General features: G+C 42.3%; 1 protein-coding gene across 11 annotated transcripts in view; it reads left to right on the top strand.

The window, feature by feature from the left end:
* The window catches only part of INTS7 (integrator complex subunit 7), a 48,316-nt gene that overhangs the window by 4,299 nt on the left and 18,734 nt on the right, over positions 1 to 25,283 (top strand). For 9 of the 11 annotated variants that reach the window (XR_010307052.1, XR_010307054.1, XR_010307051.1 and 6 more), the window contains exons 6-19: positions 163 to 362; positions 2,192 to 2,314; positions 4,551 to 4,668; positions 5,383 to 5,517; positions 6,581 to 6,678; positions 7,205 to 7,444; positions 8,698 to 8,835; positions 9,538 to 9,744; positions 15,095 to 15,289; positions 16,075 to 16,178; positions 16,933 to 17,001; positions 18,183 to 18,315; positions 19,233 to 19,331; positions 21,100 to 21,285. Coding sequence is in view for 6 of the 11 variants with exons in the window: in XM_064164464.1 (XP_064020534.1) it covers positions 163 to 362; positions 2,192 to 2,314; positions 4,551 to 4,668; positions 5,383 to 5,517; positions 6,581 to 6,678; positions 7,205 to 7,444; positions 8,698 to 8,835; positions 9,538 to 9,744; positions 15,095 to 15,289; positions 16,075 to 16,178; positions 16,933 to 17,001; positions 18,183 to 18,315; positions 19,233 to 19,331; positions 21,100 to 21,285 (2,045 nt within the window). In the remaining 5 variants the exon portion in view is untranslated. Of the gene's footprint in view, positions 1 to 162; positions 363 to 2,191; positions 2,315 to 4,550; positions 4,669 to 5,382; positions 5,518 to 6,580; positions 6,679 to 7,204; positions 7,445 to 8,697; positions 8,836 to 9,537; positions 9,745 to 15,094; positions 15,290 to 16,074; positions 16,179 to 16,932; positions 17,002 to 18,182; positions 18,316 to 19,232; positions 19,332 to 21,099; positions 21,286 to 22,161; positions 22,809 to 25,283 lie in introns of those variants that run through there. The other 2 variants (XM_064164458.1, XM_064164460.1) reach the window with 2 other exon arrangements.

The raw sequence follows: 25,283 nt of genomic DNA, 5'->3' as shown, positions 1-25,283 counted from the left end.
GCACTGCTCTCATTATGCTGCTAACTAGTAGATGAGTGAGTAAGATGAGCTAATGCTGGTGTCTGCACAACCTGCATTCAGCAGTAACAGCAACACAGGCGTACCGTGTTCAAAAGCCAGTACAAAAGGACTAACAGGCTGCTTGTGTTTCTCTTGTTGCAGGTCTTGCCACACCTGTGGACTTAAAATTGAAGTTGATCCCTATTCTGCAGCACATGCATCATGATGCTAGCCTGGCCTCCAGCTCCCGGCAGCTGCTTCAGCAGCTGGTAACATCATATCCTTCTACCAAGATGGTCATTGTTACTCTGCACACCTTCACTCTGCTTGCTGCTTCTTCTTTGGTTGACATTCCTAAGCAGGTAATTCTTCCTAATTCATTCTTTTAACTTAAAGTACAAACTACATTTAAAAGCCTCACATTCTAGCAGATGGATATGCTGGGGTATTTAGAATCATAGAATCAGTCAGGGTTGGAAGGGACCACAATGATCATCTAGTTCCAACTCCCCCTGCCATGGGCAGGGACACTCTACCCTAGATCAGACTGTCCAGAGCCTCATCCAGCCTGGCCTTAAACACTTCCAGGATGGGGCCCCAACCACCTCCCTGGGCAACCCATTCCAGGCTCTCACCACTCTTATAGTGAAGAACTTCCTCCTTGCATCCGGTCTGAACCTATCCATCTTCAGCTTCACTCCATTCCCCCACGTCCTGTCACTACTTGATAGCTGAAAAAATCCCTCCCCAACAATTTTGTAGTCCTCCTTCAGATACTGGAAGAGGTCACAAGAAGGTCACCTCACAGCCTCTTCTCCAGACAGAACAGCCCCAACTCTTTCAGTCTGTCCTCATAGGAGAAGTGCTTCAGCCCTCTGATCATCCTCTTCCTTTACAGCTTATAATCTGACTTTTTTCAAATCAGCTGCAATTGAAAATGACTTAGGATAATCAATATTTAGAAAAGCAAACACCCTGACTTTTGGTAAAAAACATTTCATCTTACCTATAGAACCCAGGCTTCACTTGTTGCTGCTGTATGTTCTCTTGGATTATGGGTGTGCCTCATTCCTCCCTTTTGTGGAACCAAATGAGTACCTTCAGTAGCATAAAGTGCATTTGAAATGGTATTTCTTGAAGAAATATGAGGAGTTTTAATACATTGACATAATTTGGTGCTATAAGCCAAGTTGTGGGCAAGCAGTGATGGTAAAACACAATGCTTTTTTGTTCTGAGAATGTGCTTTGTAGTTTTGATTTCTATAGTAGGTCTGAAGATAGTGACATTTGAGGTTCATCTAACTAATCCTTGTAAAGTAGTCCTGAAAATCTGTTTGCTTTTTTTCAATGCTGTAGAGCTATGAAAGGCTGGTGTCTGTTACTGTTAGACTAATAGCATTGATTTGTCTGAAACTCCCCTTTTAGTGTGGCTGATTGCTCTGTTTGAGAGGGTGCTTTTTGATAGTACTGAACCTAAGCCAACCAAAACAACGTTGTGTGGGGTTTTTAATGGTAGTAAGCATTGTAATTTAAGCTGTTTCTGCAACACAAAAGGCAATGCTGCTTGTAAGTAATGAGTCCAGGGTAGGGATGGAGAGCCAAACCATGATGGCATGGCCTTCCTTTCCCATGTGATGGCTATTCCATCTCTGAATTTGCAGGAAATGAACACAAGAAAGGACATGCGGTTAAGTGTCACTTAATTTGAGATAAATGTTTCAAGGTGGGGGGCAGAGAAGAAGGGTTATTTTCATTGAGTTGAGGTTTTTGAAGTTGTTTGTGGCAATTTCCAAGACATACAAGGTATGCCTGTGGTGTTACCAGTTGAATGCAGATCATGCAGATGCCTGAATAAGCATCAAATACCCAGAGTAAGATATTTCCTGTTCTTTTCAGGGGTGTTTTATGGTATTTCTGTGAGTGCTGAAATAGGTCTTGAGTCTTCTCAGGTATGCAAGGTGTTGTAGAGAAGGGAGTATGAACAAAGAGGGCAGTATGGTATAAATCAGCTGTGGGATTGTTCTAGTTTAGCATGGCATCACAGCCTAACTAGCAACCTTTCTTTTCCATCTAGCAAGCAGATAAGGCAGTTTAGTTTTAGGTCAGTATGCTCAGTTTCCTCACCAGTACTTCTGAAAGGACTTCCTTCTAGTACCTTCTCTTTTCTAAAAAAGGTTTTACTTTGTTGCAGATCCAACTTCTGTTGCAGTACTTGCAGAATGATCCGAGGAAGGCTGTGAAGAGGCTTGCAGTCCAAGACTTGAAGCTATTGGCCAATAAGACACCACACACCTGGAGCAGAGAAAATATTCAGGTTGAGACATTTCTAATCTTTGCAATTAGTTGTAAAATTAGTTCCAGAGCAACAATTTCAGAGGTAGAGAAAGGAAGGACATATGTCTTCATATTCTTAGATTACTCTCCCATTTCTTTGGATTAACTGCTGATTTTCAATAGTAGCCTTGTGACTCCTATTGTGTGGATGAGACCCTAGAAGATGTTCATAATGCATCAGTGTTGATTTGGAGAAGCAGTTGTTGAATTGTAGATAGTATTGCTGCTCTCTTTAAATGACATCTGCGTATTTTTTTCCTCTCCTTGTCTTTGCTGTTTTCTGGCATTAATGACTGAAGAAAATAAATTGAGATTAGATTAATGGCAAAGTATTTCAAGAACTTAAAGGCACTGGGTTGTAGTGCTGTTTTTCTTTATTTTGCTACACGTGGAAGCTACTTTTACTATATGCTGTTGGGGTATAAGGCCGATGGGAAGAAAATTTGCAGATGTTTTTAGTAACTGCTGTGCAAAATAGAGCATGCTTCAGTACGTCTCACATTCTTACATGATTTGGAGTGTGCAGAGGTTTTTGTTTTAATGAACTGCTGTATTGTTCACAATGTGTTAACACCACATATTTACTTTTAGGAACTTTTAAGGAATTACATTAATGGTTTATGGGTTTTTTGCAGTCAAAATACTACTCCATACCATTTTATCTTGTCGGTGATTAATCTCAGTACAAGTGACAGACATTCATAACATGACTTTCATCATTGTGTAGTGTTTTTAAAGTAGGTATCCTTAAGTTTGACATGCGTAGGAAAAGGTTCTTTTCATGTCAGAACTAAATTGATTACTGGTTTTGAACAGAATTGACTGAAGCTGAATAACTGCTTGCTGAACAGCATGCAGAAGTAATGAGAGTTTTTCTGACTTCTGAAATGTAAGTCAACATTTTGAGTTGGGCAACTCCCTACCATGTATTAACATTACTTGGTAGTGTTAAAAATAAGGAATTTGTTCCAGTCCCTGTTGTATTATGGCAAAACTTGCTTCTTGGACCTTTTTACCCACATAAGTTTCACCAGTCTTCACTTCTTCAGCATATTGGGTCTGTCCATGTTGGTCAAGTAGGAGACGTGGTCTTAGAATTGTTGACACTTCTCTGATTTCTAGACAGCAGCTTTGCAAGCTTTGGCTGCTTAGAGGAGTTCTACTAACTGAAAGTAACGAGCAGTCTGTGGTCCATCCTGCTCACTCTTCTGTGCCCCTGGCATTCTTCATAGTCACCATTTCAAATATTCTTTGAGTGGTGATCGCATAGCACTGTTAGAAGACATCAGCACCCTTTACCAACCTTAATCTTTTGTCTGATGTCATTACTCATTAATGGATTAGCAAAATACTACATGGATATAAATTAGAGATTTACCTAGAATTTAACTCTTACACCATAAAAACATAAGGATGCCTGATAACAAGATTAGTTGAGGATTTTATTCATTCTGTGGAACTAATTCTGTATTTTTTTTTCTCTTTATTCAGTTACTGGATGTTATCATTCAGAGGGTGCCAAAGCTGAGGCAGAATATACTTGCATTTTTCACTTGTCTCTTAATACTTTCTCTCATGTGGACTAAACAAAGTCTCTAAAAACAATGAGTAACTAAATTGTGGGCTGTGTTTGTGTAATGAATCTGGGAACAGATGCATTTTAAAAGTTATTCCAATCTAGATGTTAAGTAAGGCCTGATTATGTCTGGCAAAAGGCACAAGTATGATAGGAGCTCTACTATGAAGGAGTTGAAAAATAAATACACTTTAAGATATTTATCAAGAAACTTAAATCTGTTGGAAATCAAGACTGCTAAAGGAAATGCCACTTGAAAGATCTCTTCAGAGATGTGTATTTACATAAAACCTTGACTATTATAAGGCAAAATAGTCAATATACCTCTAACATTGTTAAATATCTTGCCATATCCACTCAATGAATCATGGTAATGTTTTTATCACTGATTTTTAGTTAATAAATTACTTATACTTGCTGTTCCCTAGCATATGAGACCTACTGTCACTTTCCTGCAAGCCATGTCTACAGTCTGCTAAAACACGTGGCTTTGGTACATGACTTCTACATTCTGATTTCATTATTCTCTGCGGAAGAATCTGGACTCAAAACTTTTCCTAGACAGATGCATCTAAATGTTTAATACAGACAGCTTATGGGACTTATTTTCCTCTGTGTCTTTTCTCCTGTTAATCTCTAGGCACTCTGTGAATCTGCTCTTCACACTCCTTATGACAGCTTGAAACTGGGCATGCTATCTGTTCTTTCCACATTGTCGGGGACCATTGCCATTAAGCAGTACTTCAGCAGTGCTCCAGGTAAGAAAACTAGATTAGAATTATGCAATCAACCAGGTTGGAAGAGAGCTGCATCCAGTCCAATCTACCACCTAGCCCTAGCCAATCAATTAGACCATTGCACTAAGTGCCCCATCCAGGTTTTTCTTGAACACCTCCAGTGATGGCAACTCCGCCACCTCCCTGGGCAGTCCATTCCAATGCCAATCACTCTCTGGCAAGAACTTCCTCCTAATACTCAGCCTAGACCTCCCCTGGCACAGCTTGAGACTGTCCCCTTGTTCTGTTGCTGGTTGCCTGGGCGAAGAGACCTGGTTACAGCCTCCCTTGAGGTAGTTGTAGACAGCAGTGAGGTCACCCCTGAGCCTACCTATTGCCCCTTGTTCTGTCATTGGGCATCACCAAGAGGAGCCTAGCTCCATTCTCTTGGCACTCACCCCTTACATATTTGTAAATATTAATCAGCTCACCCATTAGTCTGCTCCTCTCCAAGCTAAAAAGCCCCAGCTCCTTTAGTCTGTCCTCTTCCATACTCACTTTTGTGGGTCTGTGCTGGACACTCTCAAGCGGCTCCCTGTTTAATCTTATCCCTTAAACTGAGTTAGGATTTTTTTTCCATATGTTTATGTTTGTGGGGTTTTGTTTTGATTCCTTTTTGGTTTTTTTTAGTTGAAAATACCTGATGTAGTTGTGGACTGTGCTGGTTTGTGTCTTGTTTGGCTTGTCTTTGTTTAGGAACGGCAGCTACACCTGCAAAATCATTTGATTTGGTAAAACTAGCACAGGAATGCTGTTACCATAATAACCGTGGCATTGCAGCTCATGGTGTGAGAATTCTGACTAATATATCATCCTCTTGTCAGGACAAAGGTAAATCAAATCAAGGACAATGGAATGTGCTGTTTAAGTTTATATACTTAATGCATAATAACTGCTCTTGTCTGTGAACCTGTCTGTAAATCTACCTGATCTTTCATGCTATAACTTAGCAGAAAATATCCTGTATGATTTTATGACTAGCTGGGAAGACTCCATTTGCATTTAATTTGGATAAAGTTACTGAGCATAGGAGAACTTGTACTACATGTTTGCATTGCCTGTGTGTGATGGTTTCGGTGTTACCCACTGCCCCCTCCCTTATGAAATTGCCCAGACTAGAGTCAGACAAGCTGGAAATTAGAGTGAAGCTTTATATTCACAGTTTAGCACAATATACAAGCAGATATTTACAATATTTACAGCTATAGACAGAAATAGCCAAGTTAAAGGTAATACAGAAACACAACAGTCCTCCCAGAAACCAGAGTCCCCAGTAGGGGCTCTCAACCACCCTTCCACCTTCTTTCCACTGCTCTACCTTATTCCAGAGTATGCCTTACATTTAAGGTGAGTTTGGAGAATTGGCCAGGGTTAGGAAGCAGATGCATTAGTTACACAGACAGCAGATTAGGGAGAGAAGGGAGTCAGCCAGAGACAGAGGGAGCAACTATGTTATCTATGTTTGTGTTCTTGTTTCTATACATCTCACAAGCCTATGAGTGCAGCAGACACCACCACTGTTTCCTTTTCACAGCCTGTAATCTAATTCCTCTCACTAAAATATCCCAGCTAGGCTCAAACTATCACACTGTGCTATAAAACTAATGAATTGCTTGTCAACCTTTTGGAAGGTCTTTGCACAAAGGCTGTTGCAAAAGACTAGCAGAGCATTTAGAAGTCTTGGTCTAGAGATTTGTGTGCACTTGATCAATGTCATAGGTGATATGACTGCTGAATAGTTACATGGAATGGCACATTGTTCCTAATCAAAATAAGATAAGGCAAAAGTATTGGGAAGATAGTTACTTGTCATGACCTCCAACATCAGTGCAAACATTACACAAATTATGGTCAGAAACCAGGAAACTAACTGACTCTGTTTCTCTTTTCTTAGATCTTCTGCCTTTGGAGCAAGATGCAGTTTTTGGCTTAGAAGCTCTTCTTCTTCTTTGTAGTCAAGATGACAGTCCAGGAGCTCAGGCAACCTTAAAGGTGATACTGTGTCTTCCTCTAGCATACCTGTATGTTAGAGTAGTAAGTTATAGCTTCTCTTAGCTCTAGAGTAAGATGACTGTTTTAGGGAATAAAAAACTCATTCCTCTCAGAGGAACAGGTGTATTAAAAGACGAGTGTGGTCATAGGATGGAGGTGTCTTTGGAGGATGAAGAGAATCTCAGAACCTGGTTTTTGAAGAGGGGAGTGTACACAACTACAACACTTCTATGAACTGTTTTTATATTCCTACTTCACAAGCTTCTACCAGTAATTTCATAAAGTTATTTATCTGTAAATGCTGGTGATATGAGACAACATTGTTTCTTCAATTTGTGATACGTTTTTGTGCTGTGAGCTCAGAGACAGAGGCTTAAACTCTTAGAAAAATGTCATAATTTGTAGAGTGTGTGGTGCAGAAAATGGCAAATCTGTATTTCTGCAGTCATACTTGCCGATAGAAATAAGCAAGCCAGCTATTTAAATAGACATTGATTTTTTTTCCTGTTGGTTGTATGAATTGCAGATCACATTAACTTGTATGGTGAAGCTGGTCAAGTGCCGTCCTCACCTGAGCCAGTCAGTGGTTGAATGCCTGCTGACCCAGCTGCACAGTGCCCAGGACACTGCTAGGATTCTCATGTGCCACTGCTTAGCAGCTATTGCCATGCAGCTGCCTGTCTTAGCAGATGGCATACTAGAAGACCTAATGGACCTGTATAAATTAATTGGACAATCTGCTACAGACAAGAAACAGGAACTGCTGGTAAGGCCTTCTGGTACATAACCCATGATGGATAGAGTCTGTATGAAATATTGCAGATGAAGTTTATTAAGGCTGTTCAGCCATTTGGTTGTATGTAAGTTCATGTGCCAGGCTAGATCCACCACTCTTTAAATGAAAGTGACTTTCATCTACAAGAATACTGCATTCAATTTTGGGCTCCCCAGTTTAAGAGGGACAGGGATCTGCTGGAGAGGGTCCAGCAGAGGGCTACAAGGATGATGAGGGAACTGGAGGGCATGGCTTATGAGGAGAGGCTGAGGGGCCTGGCGCTGTTTAGTCTGGAGAAGACTGAGAGGGGATGTAATAAATGTTTATAAACATCTGAGAGCTGGTCAGGAATGGGAAGACAGGCTCTGCTCACTTCCTCCCTGAGATAGGACAAGGAGCAATGGGTCTAAGTTGGAGCACAAGAGGTTCCAACTCAACACAAGGGGGAGCTTCTTTACTGTAAGGATCCCAGAGCACTGGAACAGGCTCCCCGGAGAGGTTGTGGAGTATCCTTCTCTGGAGACTTTCAAGGCCTGTCTGGATGTGTTCCTCTGTGATCTGTGCTAGATTGTGTGGTCTTGCTCGGGCAGGAGGGTTGGACTCTATCTCCTTGCATTCCTTCCAACCCCTAACATCCTGTGATCCTGTGATTTTCGTTCTTGTTTTCAGTGTCAAAATACCTCATAGATGGAGCTGAACAGCGCAGCGCATTCCCTGAGATTTTTTCCAGTAGATGGCACTGCTTAGACAAACTTTATTGAGGCATCTGTAAAATAATGGGACGTTTATTGGGATGTCTGTAAAATAATGGTTATAGAAAAAGTGACACTTAGCTCAGTTTATGTCTGGTGCTCTGATGCACGTGACTTTTAATACGTGATAAGAGCTAAAACTGCTTTTATCACATCTATTTGCAAATGAATTTGAGTTTTAAGAAAGAAACTACATACTTCCTGTTAATTCATTTGGAGCATTTGAAATTACCTGTAAAAAACCACAGTAAAGATTCTTTAAGTGAAAGTGACTTTCATCTTTTCATCTACAAGAAATACTTGAGTTACCATAACTACTTCAAAGATCCTTAGTTAAAATGTGTATGTAATCCTCTATGTAGTTCTGAATCCAGAATCAAGCAGGTTGCTTCTGGTAGTGTAGCAAACAGAATTGTCTTTTTCAGTGTTTTCATTTGTTTGATTTAGTTCCTGAAATATAACCTCCTTCTTCACTTCTCCACTCTTCATTAGGTTTCTCTTGCCACAGTGATATTTGTTTCTAGTCAGAAAGCTTTATCTTCAGAAATCAAAACTGTTATCAAACAGCAGCTTGAAAATGCCTCCAATGGATGGACAGCCTACAGGATAGCCAGGCAGGCTTCCAGAATGGTAAGTGAAAATACCTGGAGGAAGATGATTTGGTATGGCTGCGAGGGCACTAGTGATTTCTTGGAACTGCAAGAAGAAAGGAAGGGAAATGATAGGACTCGTGAGGAGGAAATGAATGGGACACACATACAGAAATAATTCCCCTTTTAATTCCCTGGAATGCTGATAGAAATACATTCAATTTCTGGCAGTCATCTGGATGTTTTTTCACTCATCCTTTTCAAGTATTTGAGAAGAAAGGAATCATAGGGGCTGGAGGGGGTCTCAGTGACCTAATACTTTCTTGAGCAGATGCCTAATCTGCCTTGCCTATCCGTTCTTGATGTGCACTGTCATCTTGATGCCTGCTGCTGCTTCTTCAGCATGAAGAAAGGAAGAAAAAGATAGCTTATGCTTCCCCTTCAGTAAAGTCAGAGCTGGAGTTACAATTATGTAGAAACCAAAGTATGAAATATTTGGGTAAAGGTAAACTGATCAATTTTTTTCTTCTAAGTACTGCACTTTATGCTGGCAAATATTCACATAACATAAGCGTTTGTGCTTTTATTCATTGTTAAGATTGTCAAGATAAAATAGCTGGAAGAAGTTTCACTCTTTCCATGTTTAAGAGTAGTTCTGTAGATACTACTGTTCTCTTAGTTACATATAAAAAGCAACACCTTTCTTTTGTGCTTCCTCTTATAAACATTCTTCTTGTTACAGGGCAACCATGACATGGCCAGAGAGCTGTATCAAAGTCTGCTGACTCAAGTGGCATCAGAACACTTCTACTTCTGGCTGAACAGCTTGAAGGAGTTCTCCCATGCAGAGCAATGCCTGACAGGTTTGCAGGAGGACAACTACAGTTCAGCCCTTTCTTGCATTGCGGAAGCTTTAAAATCCTATCACAAAGGAATAGCTTCACTGACGGTGAGCATGGATCTCCTTCACTTAGTGATGTTTGTGTACTGCAGCAGGGCTGTTGAATTTCTGCTCTTAAATCTCTGAAAAGTTCTTAAAAGATCATAGAACCATGGAATGGTTTAGGTTGTAAGGGACCTCAAAGATCATCCAGTTCCAACCCCTTCCCATAGGCAGGGACATCTCCCACTAGAACAGGCTGCTCAAGGCCTCATACAGCCTGGCCTTGAACACTTCCAGGGATGGAGCAGCCACAACCTCCCTGGGCAACCTGTGCCAGTGTCTCACCACCCTCACTGCAAAGTACCCTTTCCTAACATCTAGTTTGAATTTCCCCTCTGCCAGCTTAAACCCATTACCTCTTGTCCTGTCCTTACAAGACTTTGTCAATAGTCTCTTCCCAGCCCTCCTGTAGGTCCCCTTCAGATACTGGAAGGCCACTATAAGGTCTCCTCGAAGCCTTGTCCTGGCTGCAGATACCCAACTCTTGTAGCCTGTCCTCATAGCAGAGCTGCTGCAACCCTCTGACCATCTTTGTGGCCCTCCTCTGGACTTGCTCTAACAGTTCCATGTCCTTGTGTTGTCCTTTAGGGGAAAGCTACATCATCCTTAAGTATTTCTTTAACTTGTTGGCTGTGTGAATAAGGCTTTTAACATCTGGAAGTTTCTGAGAGGGGTGCCTCCTCTAACTGGGTGCTAATATCTGATACAGGCAGGACAATAACTTGCTTAAATAGGTCATTCTGTGATTCAGTAGTTTAATTAGCTTTTCCCTAGAGGTTTAATTTTTTTCTTCTGAAGTACTCCTGTCCTCATATTCTCTGACTTATTTCCTGTAGCACTTTTCTGAGTGCACTAACTTCCTTGTTGGGTTGTGGTCCAGAGGACTAAGTACAGGTTTTGAAGGACTGGAGAAGAGGAAACTATTATTTATTGTTGTTATTGCTGACTTGTCACATCACTCTGGACAAATTCCAAACCGTGATTGAGTCTGTCAGTTGTAAAAGGAGCCACTCCCTCCCTGCAGCCACAGAATGTAGCTTCTCAATGGGGACTAAAGTGCACATGGTAGTCTTAACTGATGAAACCTTCTGCTGTCTTTTCCTCCTACTTTAAGCTTTACTGTTGCTGCTATTTCACTGTAGAGTGTGACTCAGCACTTCAGCTGCTGCAGATGATTAGTGTGTATGATGAATAGAGCTGTCCATTTTGTAGGTGGAAGAAGACACTGTGCCAGTAAATCTGTTGCAAGTGTTCAGCCTGGTTTAGCAATGGTTCAGTGTCTGATCTTGTAAGAAAACTTCCCAGTTCTTATTTTATATCCATACCACTGGCTGTCTTGCATTGGTGTATGCAAACATGTTCTTTTATGTGAGTTAGTCCACTTGAGGAAAAAAGTCCCGTTGCTTTCTAGATGAAAGGTGAGAGAGGAAGGGCAGAAATGTATAAACTGCATTGAATCATCGAATCAACCAGGCTGGAAAAGACTTCCAAGCTTGTCCAGTCTATCACACAGCCCTATCCAATCAAGTAGACATTGGCACTAAGTGCCCTATCCAGGCTTTTCTTGAACACCTCCAGGGATGGCAACTCCACCACCCCCCTGGGCAGCCCATTCCAATGCCAATCACTCTCTCTGGGAAGAACTTCCTCCTAACATCCAGCCCAGACCTCCCCCAGCACAACTTGAGACTGTGTCCCTTTGTTCTCTTGCTGGCTGCCTGGGAAGAGACCAACCCCACCTGGCTACAGCTTCCCTTCAGGTAGTTGCAGACAGCAATGAGCTCTGCCCTGAGCCTCTTGTTCTTCAGGCTGCACACCCCCAGCTCCCTCAGCCTCTCCTCACAGGGCTGTGCTCCAGGCCCCTCACCAGCTTTGTTGCCCTTCTCTGGACACATTGCAATATGTCAACATCTCTCTTGAATTGAGGAGTCCAGAACTGGAGACAGTACTCAAGGTGTGGCCTGACCAGTGTGCGGAGTACAGGGGCAGAATAACCTCCCTTGTCCCACTGGCCACACTGTTTCTGATGCAGGCCAGGATGCCACTGGCTCTCCTGGCCACCTGTACGCACTACTGGCTCTCGTTCAGCTACTATCTACCAGTACCCCCAGGTCCCTCTCTGCCTGGTGGCCCTCTAGCCACTCCATGACCAGCCTGTAGTGCTGCATGGCATTGTGGCCACAGTGTAGAACCCTGCACTTGGCTACAGTCCTCATCTGTGTTGCAGTGTGCTTGCTTGTATAGCTAACAAAGATTTTGTATAGAATATGCATCTCATTGGAAGGCTTTCCACAAGTTTTTCACTGTGAGCAATCTAGGGAAGAATACAAAACTTAAAGCAGTAATGAAGGCATCGACTGAGCAGCACTAAGTGTAAATGTGCCGGTAGTGGCTGATGTTTGAAGAACTTGCCTGTGCCAAAAAGTTCTTAAAAAAGATACAATTATAACTCAGTTATTGCCAGTGGCTATATGGGTGTCAGATGAAGTAAACTGCAGTGTTAATGAGGCAGGCTTGTATTTCAATTGACAAGAGTTGAGTCCAATTTAGTGTACTGAAAAGTCTGTGGTGGCATTTTCTATAAAAGCAGGTAGTCTCTGTAGAGCAATTACACTAAGTGAGATCTCTTCCACAGAGGGTTTTCTGAAACCAATCTTCCAGAATAAACCAATTTCAGTTCAAAAGGGACATTTTTGTGCCCTTGAAGGGAAAGCAAAATGGGACTTGTGACAGTTTGATATTACCTCCCCCCCCCACTCTTATGAAATTACCCAGACTAGACTCATCTGAGCTGGAAATTAAGAATGAAGCTTTATATTCACAGCTTAGCACAATATACAAGCAGGTATACATAAATAGATACAGCTATAGACAGAAATATACAAGTTAAAAGTAATACAGAAACACAACAGCCCTCGCAGAAACCAGAGTCCCCAGGAGGGGCTCCCAACCACCCTTCCACCTCCTTTCCACTCCTCTACTTTATCTCAGACTTTGCCTTACATTCAAGGTGAGTTTGGAGGATTGGCTGGGGGGTTAAAAGCAGAAGTATTGCAGACAAGCAGGCTAGGGAGAGAAGTGCATGCACCAGCTGCACTCAGAGTAACTGTTGTTTATGTTCCTGTTTTTATACATCTCAGCAAGCCTTTGAGTGCAGTTTGCTTTTCACAGCCTAATATCCCAGCTAGGCTCAAATTAGCACAGGACTGTATGGCTCAAGTGATAGTTTTATTGCTTGGGTTGAAATCTAGCTTGATAGTTTTGAACTGGTTGCAATTGGCTGATGTTTCCTCACTTCAGTCAGTAGTGGACTAGTTCTCAGATAACATGATGTTTTGTGAGAAACTGATCTGCTGCTTTCCTGCTGGCAAATAAATGGTTTGCAGTTTTGGGATGGGTTATAACTTCTTGCTTCCAGAAGTGACTTTTTCTGTTGAGAAATAAGTAGCTCTGCGGGGAAGGTGTGCATGAGTTTAACATGCTTCTATTCTCTATGTAAGAGGAAGGTCCTACTGCTTTGTTTTGCAGATGGCTTCCACCCCAAAAAATCCAGAAAGCTGTCCTGTTCTTTATCATAGAATCAGTCAGGGTTGGAAGGGACTACAAGGATCATCTAGTTCCCTCTGTCATGGGCAGGGACACGTCACACTAGATCAGGCTGTCTTAGAGCCTCGTCCAGCTTGCCCTTTAAACACCTCCAGAGATGGGGCTTCTACCACCTCCCTGGGAAACCCATTCCAGACTCTCACCACTCTCATGCTGAAGAACAACTTCTTAATATCCAACCTGAACCTACCCATTTCTTGCTTTGTTCCATTCCCCCCAGTCCTATCACTACCTGGCAGCCTGAAAAGTCCCTCCCCATGTTTCTTGTCAGCCCCCTTAAGATACTGAACGGCCACAATAAGGTCACTTTGGAGCCTTCTCTCCAAAATAAAGAGCCCAAACTTCTTTAATCTCTCCTCAGAGCAGCTCCAGCCCTCTGATCATCCTCACGGTCCTTGTCTGGACACCTTCCAGAACATCCATATGCCTCTTGTAACAGGGGCTCCAGATCTGGACACAGTACTCCAGGTGGGGTCTCACCAGTGTGGAGTAGAGGGGGAGGATCGCTTCCCTTAACCTGCTGGCCAGACTCTTCTTGATGCAGCCCAGGATCTGGTTGGCTTTCTAGGCTGCAAGAGGACACTGACAGCTCATCTTGAGCTTCTTGTCCAGCAGTGTAAGAAAAATAAGTAGTGGATTTTTGTCTTAAATAGTAATGATTCTTGAGTATTGCAGTTTACCTCCTCCTGAGTGTCCAAAGCTGTCACAGATGCTTTTGCAAGTCAGATAAGCTTTTAGGGAGCAATGTGTCACAGAGCCATATTTTCTAAATAATAGCAGCAGTTCACCCTTCTGGAGTTGTGTTACTGTTCTTAGTTGTCACTGAACTGTGTCTCTGCATTCATCCAATGCAAGGTTCAGTGCCTGCTTAATGTTTCTGTTTCACAATCCAAAAGAAAAGAAATCAAAGGCCATCAGCTCTTAGTGCCAGTAACTTTAGCCAATTCTTATTCTTATGGCTGATGCAGGGAATTGCTTTTTTGGTCCCTTGTGGGTTTTTTCATAGGTTAAATTTTAATCTGCTGCTATTCATACCATCTTGCCTCGTATCAGCTTCAAAATGAAAGTGCTGGCTGGAGCAAAGTATTATGGGGCTTCAGACTGTAACATGAGAAGTTTCTTGTTCTGGATGCTGCTTTTGAGTTCTGAGGTTTTTGGGTGTTGTCTCTCTTCTAAGGTGGCAGTGGGACATAATGGGATGGGGCTTGGGTTTTTAGCTTGCTTGCTGCTGCTTTCTGCAGATATGCTAACCTAATTGTGCGCTGTATTCGGTAATCTTGCTTATTCAGTAAACTCCTGCCTGTATCTCAACCTGGAGCTTTTTGTGTGTAACTGTTCCCTCACTTCTGTGTTGTAGAGAAAAAGCTGTGTAAGACTAGCACAATTTGCCTTAAAATTCAAGATGCCTTCCTTTATGCTAAGGACTGTCTGGACTAATGTTGTTTGAAGTCTGATGACTTGAGCTTGAAAAAAGAGGAAATAGATGTCCTAATGGCATTACAACAGCTAAGTTACATGTGTTACAAAAGTGATAGGTTTCAAATACAGCTTAGTAATTTCCTAACTTCTGCATTGTTCTTATTCAGTAGGAGTGAATCTGTTTAAATGCAGTTTTCAAAAAGCATCTGTTTAGAATTGAAGAGTTCAGCTGTCTGAGCCCGTTCAGTGACATTGTGAAGTTATTTTGTCACATCTGCTTTTGACCTAGGTTGCCAGCAACCTAGCAAACATTTCTGTTGCTGTGTTTCAGGCTGCTAGCACTCCACTTAATCCTCTGAGCTTTCAATGTGGATTTGTGAAACTCAGGATTGACCTTCTGCAAGCTTTTTCTCAACTTATTTGTACCTGCAACAGCCTAAAAACAAGTCCACCACCAGCTATTGCCACAACAATTGCTATGACATCAGGAAACGATCTGCAGAGGTGTGGGCGCATCTCTAACCAGGCATGTGTTCTTTTCCTTCTCTTTTGCTGTTCTATTTATGACCCTAGCATGAATAGTGCTTCTCAGCCAACGTGTCTGAGGAAAGCAATGAAAAGTGGTAGTGAAGAGTTCCAAGTAGCAGACATTGCTTTTCACCTGTAGCTACAGAAATGTCTGCCTGCAACAGGGCAGTATTTTTAAGTTGAGCATGTCCATGTGTTTTCTTAGACAGTCACACAGCTTCCAAGCATATGCACGTAGTAAGCCACTCAGTATGCTCAAACTTGCAGCAAGGCCTTTCCCACCTTGTTTTGAAATACCTCAGATACTGTGGCTACACTACAGAAGAATACACACTTTAGGGGGTGGTACTGCAGCTCCTTTTGGTGAGTGGTGGTGACTCAAGTGGTACTGTACAGATAACCAAGACAATCTGCTTCTGAAGTGCAAGTAGACTGAAATAATGAGTCAGGTAGTCTTTGAAAGAGCAGGTTGATATATTAACAGGGGATGAGAGAGGTTGGTGGTGGCTGCTTTAGGGTTTCCTTTGCTTTGTTTTTCACCCAAGGAGGGTATGTGGATTCCAGGTTGCAGGAAAATATCTGCTTAATGTATTGGTAATAATGTCTCACTTAAGTGTTTTTGGTTTGTTTTTTTATTAACCTTTATGAAGAAACAGGGATGTTACCTATTTTGCCAGGCTGTTGTCTTACTCCTTCAACGTTGGATGTTGCAGTGTAGAAGTTTTCTGGACGTGTGGAGTTGTTTGTTCTGCTCTGGTTTGACTAGATGTGTTGTCTCTGTAGATGAAGCACTCAATGGAGGAGTTTCGAAACCTGGCTACACGGTATGCTGATCTGTATCAATCATCTTTTGATGCAGACTCAGCAACTCTAAGGAATGTAGAACTGTATCCTTTGAAAAATCTTTGAGTTTTGTATAATCATAGAATCAACCAGGCTGGAAAAGACCTCCAAGATTATCCACTCCAATCTATCACCCAGCCCTAGCCAATCAACCAGACTATGGCACTAAGTGCCTCATCCAGGCTTTTCTTGAACTCCTCCAGGGATGGTGACTCTATTATCTCCCTGGGCAGCCCATTCCAATGCCAATCACTCTCTCTGGGAAGAACTTCCTCCTAACATCCAGCCCAGACCTCCCCCAGCACAACTTGAGACTGTGTCCCCTTGCTCTCTTGCTGGGTGCCTGGGTGCTCTCTTGCTGGGCCACACTGTTCCTGATCCAGACCAGGATGCCATTGGCTCTCCTGGCCACCTGAGCACACTGCTGGCTCATGTTCAGCTACTATCTACCAGCACCCCCGGGTCCCTTTCTTCCTGGCTGGTCTCCAGCCACTCTGTCCCCAGCCTGTAGCACTGCTTGGGGTTGTTGTGGCCTGTCAAGGTCCCCCTGCAGAGCTCTCCTGCCCTTCAACAGATCCACACCTGCTCCTGAAAATTGCTTTATGAACAAGTTATGACACAAAAATTGCAACAGCATAGCACTAGAGGTTTTCATAGTTCTGTTTACTAAATGATTAATGATTGTAGAATTATTTAATGAAAACTAGAGGAAAGTAGGAAAGATGCCAGTAACTATGCTGCATTTCTTGTTTAGGTGCCAACTTGGTAAATCTTTTAACTCCTTAATATTAATATCAGACAGCAGCAGAGCTGCCTGTTGATTTCACATGCAATTGAAGCTCTGATTTTGGATCCAGAATCTGCGAAGTAGGTTTGATAGTTAACTTTCTGCTGCTCTGTTATTTATTACTAAATCCTTGGGCCTTAAAGCAAAAGAATTTGGAGAACGTTAAGAAAGTTTCTCAGTAGACCTTTCTAATTCTGCTCTGCTCAGACTTGAGGACCTGTTGCCACTGTGCTGTACCTAGTAGGCTAGGGATAGTGATTCAGGTTCTGGAGTTTGTATTCTTGAATATTATATTTGCCTTATTGTAAACATAAATTTTCATTTAAAACCAAATTTTAATCTCTTCAGCCATCTAGTTTAACTCGTGTCATTGTATGCTAGCTCCCATACTTATTGTTTGCACTTGTAAGCACATGTTAGTTCCCTTCAGAGTCATGAAGACAGATGTGCTAAATTAGTTTACACATCTCAATGTAAGTCATAGAATGGTTTAGGTTGGAAGGGACCTCGAAGATAATCTAGTTCCAACCCCTTGCCATAGGCAGGAACATCTCCCACTACAACAGGTTGCTCAAGGCTTCATCCAACCTGGCCTTGAACACCTCCAGGGAGGGAATCCATTGCCTCTCATTCTCTTTTAACAACAAAATTATGCCCACTAGAAAATCACACTGAAGTACCTATGAATTGGACCACTCTTTCAAATTCCCAGACTGAGATGAAGTGTCAATAAGCATCATCTTAAATGTGATTTTTATAAATGGAAATAGAAATGAACAACCTAAGTGACTGTGTTATGAGTGAAGCATTCCTTCAAAGATATGTTAATTGTACTGTAAAAAGTAGGAAGCTTGGACTTGAAAACATTAGGCATATAGGTGAGGGAACTGTATTCAAAGCATGAGAATATAAACTTCCATACTTATTCTTAACTCTGGCTTTTCCTTGAGTTGTGAGACTTATAAAAGCATTAAATGCTGCAGGCTTACATTAAAGCTAGAGGGGTTAAGCATGCTGAGCCTGTTAGACCTATAACTGCTTCAAGTGAGACAGGGTGAGGACAGAAAGTGATGGATAAGCTGTAGTTAAAGGGTTTTAATGTAAAGGGCAAGTCTAACAGTAGAAAATGAAGAATCAGAGTAAATGGCTTGAAAGACAGAGGGCTGTTTTTAACAGATTAAAAATTGTTCAGGGGGTGGTTTTGTTGGACCTCTTTGGGAGGAAGGCTCCAAGAGTATGATGAGGAGTTTTTATTTTTCAGTTTCCAGGAATATAGCTCAAATGGAACAGCACATGTTGAGAGTGAATATGAAAGAAGAATGTTGTCTGTTTTTAATCATGTACTGGAAGAAGTAGAATCACTCAACAGGAAGTATGCTCCGGTGTCTTACTTGGCAAGTAACAGTTTTAAACGTATATTCTGTAGCAAAAGTCTACCAACTTGGCAACTCCACATCTGTGGGAGTCAAGAAACAGAAGAGCACACTTGATTAATGTAGACTCCTAATTACAGATGTTCTCTAGGGAGGCTCACTGCTTCAAAAATACTTGAGAGAAGGTTTTGCTAAGACATTTGCTCTCACATTCAAGTACTGCACTGTATTCTCTTTATTCATGCTGTTGCCATGAAAGAATTTTTCTTCTACCATGCAGAGTGCTGGAATGTCCAGCACCAGCCTAGCTTTGGTCACTGAGCTGTTGGCAGTTAGTGCTGTGTTTTGTGAGTATAGCATTTCTCTTATCTGTTCAGGTCATCAGGGAACACAGTGTAAACTGTGCTGAATGCAAACAGTGAGCTGATAACCTGCTCCTTTACAGGGCTAGTATGGTTTTGTCTTTTACTGTTAGCAAACATCAAAGCTGCAATTTATGTTGGTGGGAACAAAGTAATTAGCCATGGCTGGCATCTCTTTGCCTTGTTTCTATCCTGTAGCAGGCCTTATGATGCCAAACAGAATAGAGTATGATAGCAAAGGTAAACTCTGCAAACTTAGTTGTCACTTGATCTATAGCAGTGCAGCTTGATGACTTCAGTAGTGTTGCCTTTGCTCGTGAGCCAGAAGGATGCTGTAGTGCAGTGAGGGAAGGAACAAGAGGTTTAAGACAATTATTGCACAACATTAAGTTGTGGTATGTGACACCCTTGTTTGCATGAAGGAGAGTTTGAGGGTTTTGTGTGTTAGTTTCAAGTAGATCTTGCTCTGCTGACTAACACTAGGACTTCTGGTGTAAGTTGCACTCAGGGATACTAAAATTGTGGCATGTCTTATGCTTTGAAAGATACATATTGTTTTGGTTCTGTTTATTACAGCATACAGCTTGTCTGTGCAATGCTGTCATTGCATTGTTGAAGGTACCTCTTTCATTTCAAAGATACTTTTTTCAGAAGCTGCAGTCTACAAGTATTAAGGTAAGTACTGCTCACATGTGGCCTAAAATGTCTCAAAGGCTTCATAAAGAGAAGCCATACTGAGGATGGAGCTTCAGTGTTTTGCCTGAAGATCCTTAACTGCAAATAGCATTTGGGTTTATCTGTTAGAAGTAACTTGACATCTACACAATCATTAAGTCACACTCTGGTGGCTCTCAGGCAAGTAGGGTTCAATTATTTCATTGCAAAGTACTGGGAATGCAATTTTTATAGATTTGTGATCTTTTTCTTTTCTTCCACAATAGCAAATGATTTTTAAAGTAGCTGTATTTATCAGCTGAGTAGAAATGGCTGTAGGTGACACTTAGTGCTTTGCCTTTTTTCCCTCATAGGCTCCTTTTAGCTGGGTAAAGGGAAAGCCTTAAGATTTTGAATATTTGTTCTTGCTAAGCTGAACAAAGAAGTAAAATACAATACCTGTGTCTGTTTTGTGCAAGACTTTTTCCACTTTTGAAAAAGTGCAATTATCAAAACTGATATAAAGACTATATTTCAATATCTGACAATAAGCTGCATTTCAGTATTGGAAGGGGACCTACAGGAAGGCTGAGGAAGGACTGCTTAAAAAGGGCATCTAGCAATAGAATGAGGAGCAATGTTTTTAAGCTGGAGCAGGGTAGATTTAGGTTTGATGTAAGGAAGAAGTTCTTCATGATGACAGTAAATACTGGAGGGGTAAAATACTGGAACAGGTTGCCCAGAGATGAAGACATTCAAGATCAGACTCAATGTGGCCTTGGGTAGAATCAGTCAGGGTTGGAAAGGACCACAAGGATCATGTAGTTCCAACCCCCCTGGGCAGCCCATTCCAGTGTCCAATGACTCTCTCAGTGAAGAACTTTCTCCTCACCTCGAGCCTAAATTTCCCCTGGTGCAGCCTGAGGCTGTGTCCTCTCGTTCTGGTGCTGGCCACCTGAGAGAAGAGAGCAACCTCCCCCTGGCCACAACCACCCTTCAGGTAGTTGTAGACAGCAATAAGGTCACCCCTGAGCCTCCTCTTCTCCAGGCTAAACAATCCCAGCTCCCTCAGCCTCTCCTCATAGGGCTTGTGCTCAAGGCCTCTCCCCAGCCTCGTCGCCCTTCTCTGGACATGCTCAAGCATCTCAGTGTCCTTCCTAAACTGGGGGGCCCAGAACTGAACACAGCACTCAAGGTGTGGTCTAACCAGTGCAGAGTACAGGGGCAGAATGACCTCCCTGCTCCTGCTGACCACACCATTCCTGGTGCAGGCCAGGATGCCACTGGCTGTCTTGGCCACCTGGGCACACTGCTGGCTCATGTTCAGTCAGGTATCAGTCAGCACCCCCAGATCCCTCTCTGTCTGGCCGCTCTCCTTAAACATCTCCAGGAATAGGGCCTCAACCACCTCTGGATGGATCCTTTCCCTTAGACATGTCTGCTGCACCACACAGCTTGGTGTTGTCAGCAAACTTGCTGAGGGTGCACTCAATGCCTCTGTCCATGGCACCGACAAAGATGTTGAACGAGACTGTAGTTGTAAGGTAGTAGTTGTAGTTGAAGGTGTCTCCACTTATTGCAGGGGGGTTTGGACAAGATGACCTTCGAGGGTCCCTTTCAATGCCATGCAGTCTGTGATCCTGTAAATAAACTGTTTCTATTTACTGATTTCCCTCCTGAGCCTTCTCTTGGAAGATTTTCTGTAAGAAGAGGTTCTTTTTTCATAATTGAATTGTTTCTTTTTTTGGTGGCATCAAATTACATTTTGGTCTGTTTTCTTGTGTTTCAGCTTGCTCTGTCTCCATCTCCAAGGAACCCAACAGAACCTATTGCAGTACAGAACAATCAGCAATTGGCCCTAAAGGTAGAAGGAGTGGTTCAGCACGGGTCTAAACCCGGCCTTTTCCGTAAAATCCAATCCGTCTGTCTAAATGTCTCTTCGGTGCTGCAGAGCAAATCTGGACAAGATTATAAGGTATGGGAGAAATAGAGCCAGAAGGTGTCTCAAGCTCTCCTTCTGTAGTTTTCTGCTATTTTGTTTCTGGTTAACAGAATTTCCTGTTGTAGTTCTGTAATCCTCTCACTCTTGACATGCAGGCACTGGCTAGAGCTAGGCATAGCACATAGATGGCAACTGGGACTTTTTAAGTCTGCAGTACAGTGATGCCTGTTTAATAATAGCTTTTTTTCCAAGCAAAAGAGGCTTTGTGATGTTCTGGACAAGTCTTTACGAATCTGCTTGAGATAGGAAAATTCAACTTATTTATATATATATTTTATATGAAACTCCATGGGGGGAAAAAAGGCAGGAGTAGATTATTCTCTACCACATAGTCTATAGGATTTCTTCATTGTTATTTTAAGGGTGAGATTTATGGTGGGTTTTTTTCTTTGTGGAAATTGGGTGGGCAGGCTGTCCCTGTTAAATATCATCTGGGGAGATAGATAGGTTATTGAACTGAAGTCAGCAGTTTTAGCAAAGATTGCATATTTGGTTGGTTGTTTTTTTTTTTTGAGGTGGGGGAAAAGAGAGTGAAAAATGAATTAGTTCTAAAAGAACCACAGGACTAGGAAGTGTGTAATGTTTGTGTTTCCTATTACTTTGGCAAACTAGAACTGCAGGGAGAAAAAGCCTTGCTAACTGCCTTGCTTTGTCAGTAGCTTATAAAAAGCAACGCTTATCGAAGTGGCATGTGAAGCTGGCTCAAACATGCTTGTGCACAGGTTAAGAAGAACTCAGGACAAATACATTTTTTTCTTTCCTCTCTTTGAAACAGAGAGCAGAAAGAGCAGAAAACTTACTTGAACAGGTTTATATAAAATGGCATTTTAACCTTCCATGTATTCTCAGATCCCCATTGACAACATGACCAATGAAATGGAACAAAGGGTGGAACCACACAACGACTACTTCAGCACTCAGTTTCTGTTAAACTTTGTGATACTTGGCACCCACAACATCACAGTAGAGTCCTCTGTGATAGATTCAAATGGTATTGTCTGGAAAACTGGGCCTAAAACAACTATTTTTGTTAAATCTCTTGAAGATCCATACTCTCAGCAGGTTCGTCTTCAGCAACAGCAAGGACAGCCACCATCACAGCAGCAACAGCAGAGAACAGCGTACTCACGCTTTTAATTCCCAGAAGTGACTTCATCTTGATCAATGATGTTACAGGTTTTTCTTGGAAACCTTTTTTTTCTGAAATAATACAAATTTAACTTTCACCTAGAAGGTCTCAGATCCCACTTTGTTTACTTTTAAATTACCTGGCAGAGGTAGCTTCATTAAAACTGGAATTGTATTTTAAATAGAAGTACTTCTACATGATCACTACTGTTTACAAACCTGTTGCAGCAGGCTCCACAGGCTTTGATGGCAGAGGACTCTTAAGAGCTCTCTGACTAGGACTTTCTGTGCTTTCTATTTTTGGAATAATGTAGATGTTAATGCTAGGCACATGGGACATTGGTAAATATTTTGGCAAGTTATGCAGAGCTGAGTGTCTGTGTCTTTTTAATGTGAAGGGATTGACAGGAATATCCAGAGGGTTTTTTGGTGTTTTGTTTTGGTTTTGTTTTTTTCCAATTTTAATAGGACAAGGAGCAGTGGATGTGAGTTGCAGCACAGGAGGTTCCACCTCAACACAAGGGGGAACTTCTTTACTGGTCACAGAGCACTGGAACAGGCTCCCCGGAGAGGTTGTGGAGTCTCCTTCTCTGGAGACTTTCAAGGCCTGTGTGGATGTGTTCCTCTGATCTGTGCTAGGTTGTGTGGTCCTCCTCTGGCAGGGGGCTTGGACTTGACCTTCTTCGTTCCCTTCCAACCCCTAACATCCTGTGATAGCAACCTACTGTATTTGGCCAGGTTGTGTGTATTACTAAAATTCACCAGCCCTCTAGAGGTAGAACCATGCCATCATAGAATGGTTTTGGTTGGAAGGGACCTCAAGGATCATCCAGTTCCAACCCTTTACCCTAGGCAGGGACACCTCCCACTAGAACAGGTCACTCAAGGCCTCATCCAGCCTGGCCTTCAACACCTCCATGGAGGGAGCAGCCACAACCTCCCTGGGCAACCTGTGCCAGTGTCTCACCACCCTCACTGCAAAGAACCCTTTCCTATCATCTAGTTTGAATCTCCCCTCTGCCAGTTTAAACCCATTCCCCCTTGTCCTGTCATTACAAGACCTTGTCAATAGTCCCTGTAGCCCCCTTCAGATAGTGGGAGGCCACTATAGGGTCTCCTTGAAGCCTTCTCTAGGCTGCAGAGCCCCAACTCTTGTAGCCTGTCCTCAGAGCAGAGCTGCTGCCACCCTCTGAACATCTTTGTGGCCCTCCTCTGGACTTGCTCCAACAGTTCCTTCTTGTGTTGGAGGCTCCAGAACTACACACAGCACTCTCTAATGCATGCAACTGAAAAAAACAATGTTGCAACTCATTTCTCATACCCACTTACTGTAGAGGGAGGAGACTGCTCCAGGGAGTCTTACAAGAGGCAGAATTTTGCAAGTGGGAGCAATAAATGATGTAGAAAAGATTATCATGTTTTGTTTAAGTCCCAGTGTATCTGTATTTTGGAAGGCTTTGGTTTTACTGGGTTTTTGTTGAAGAGGGAAATGAAGTTGCAAGTTGTCATTTGTTCCAAGTGCCTTTTTCTCAAAAAAAGGATTTCATTTACTAGAGCTGTGTAATCTTGTGTGTGCTCTTTGACCAATTGAGTAATTTTAATTGTTACTTGCAGGAGAATGTTGCCTGTGCCAGAAACTGATTCAGAATGCTTTTTGAAATATGATACTTGAGGCATAGTTTTCATGCTTCCTCTAAGGCTGGCCTCTGGTGTCTGGAGTCTCAGGCAATAGATCACATAACATGTCCTTCACCTGGTCCTTATAAATTATCTCTGCTTATCACTCTGCAGGAAAGTAGTGTTGTGGAGGCAGGGAATTCATGTGGCTGAGTCAGGAGTTATAAAATAGAATTACTTTTTTGGAGAATCACAGAATTAACCAGGTTGGAAAAGACCTTTAAGATCATTGAGTCCGTCCTTTCACCTAACCCTTCTAATTAACCCATGGCACTAAGTGCCTGGTCCTGAAAGTTCCTGAAAACCCTGCCCCCAAACTATATACAAAACTAGTTTAGGTTTAGTTCCAGGTTCTAATTTGCTCAGGAATTCTTCGAAAGGATGTTATGGACAAATGTAGAGATTTAGGAAGTCAGGAAATGGGAAAGGTTAAGCTACAAACACAGCTTTACCCCAGTAGCAATCAGGCTGAGCAGAGAATTAAGGGAAGAGCAGGCTTTACTCACGGAGGTGAGATAGGTACTCAGCAGTGATCTCTTGCAGGATTCCTCTGTGGCTTGGCTGCCTTCTGAGCTGCAGGCAATATCCATTAGTCTGGATCCAGGTGGCAGAAGCCCAAGGCGAGCAGCAAAGCTGCCAGACTCAGATGTCTCTGGGCACAGCTGCCACAAGACTGGGATTCGTGGAAGCGACACTGCCTCAGCAGCGGCAAGGGACATCCAAACTGCTTGGGGTTTAATGCCCCTCTCTGGAGCAGAAATTCTGATAGTAATTTCCTCAGTAAACTCCCATGATACTGTGATGTCCTAAAGTCGATTTCACTGTGGAAGCTGACTGAAGCTTGCAGATTCTGCTTGCTTTTATATGTAGAGAATACAGTGAATTTTATAAGCCTGGCTTTCTTTGGTATAGCTGGATGAAGAAGTGTTTTTGCTGTGTTTTCCCATAATAGTTGCTTAAGAAACCAACTTGATTCCTCTTGGCTTGAGACTAATAAACCAAACAAAAATATTGACGTGATCATGGTAGATTTCACAATATCTTGATCTGACAATTGAGATGAAAGGTTGAAATAAGACTCACAAAGCAGAGGTGAAAAATTCAGCAGTATCCTTTTTAGAGCTGATTTTTCTTTTGTGCAGGAGATGCAAACTTACTGCCCTTCA

The sequence above is a fragment of the Pogoniulus pusillus genome, chromosome 25, assembly GCF_015220805.1.
Source record: "Pogoniulus pusillus isolate bPogPus1 chromosome 25, bPogPus1.pri, whole genome shotgun sequence".
Taxonomy (NCBI): domain Eukaryota; kingdom Metazoa; phylum Chordata; class Aves; order Piciformes; family Lybiidae; genus Pogoniulus; species Pogoniulus pusillus.
This window is presented reverse-complemented; position numbering and strand designations above follow the sequence as displayed.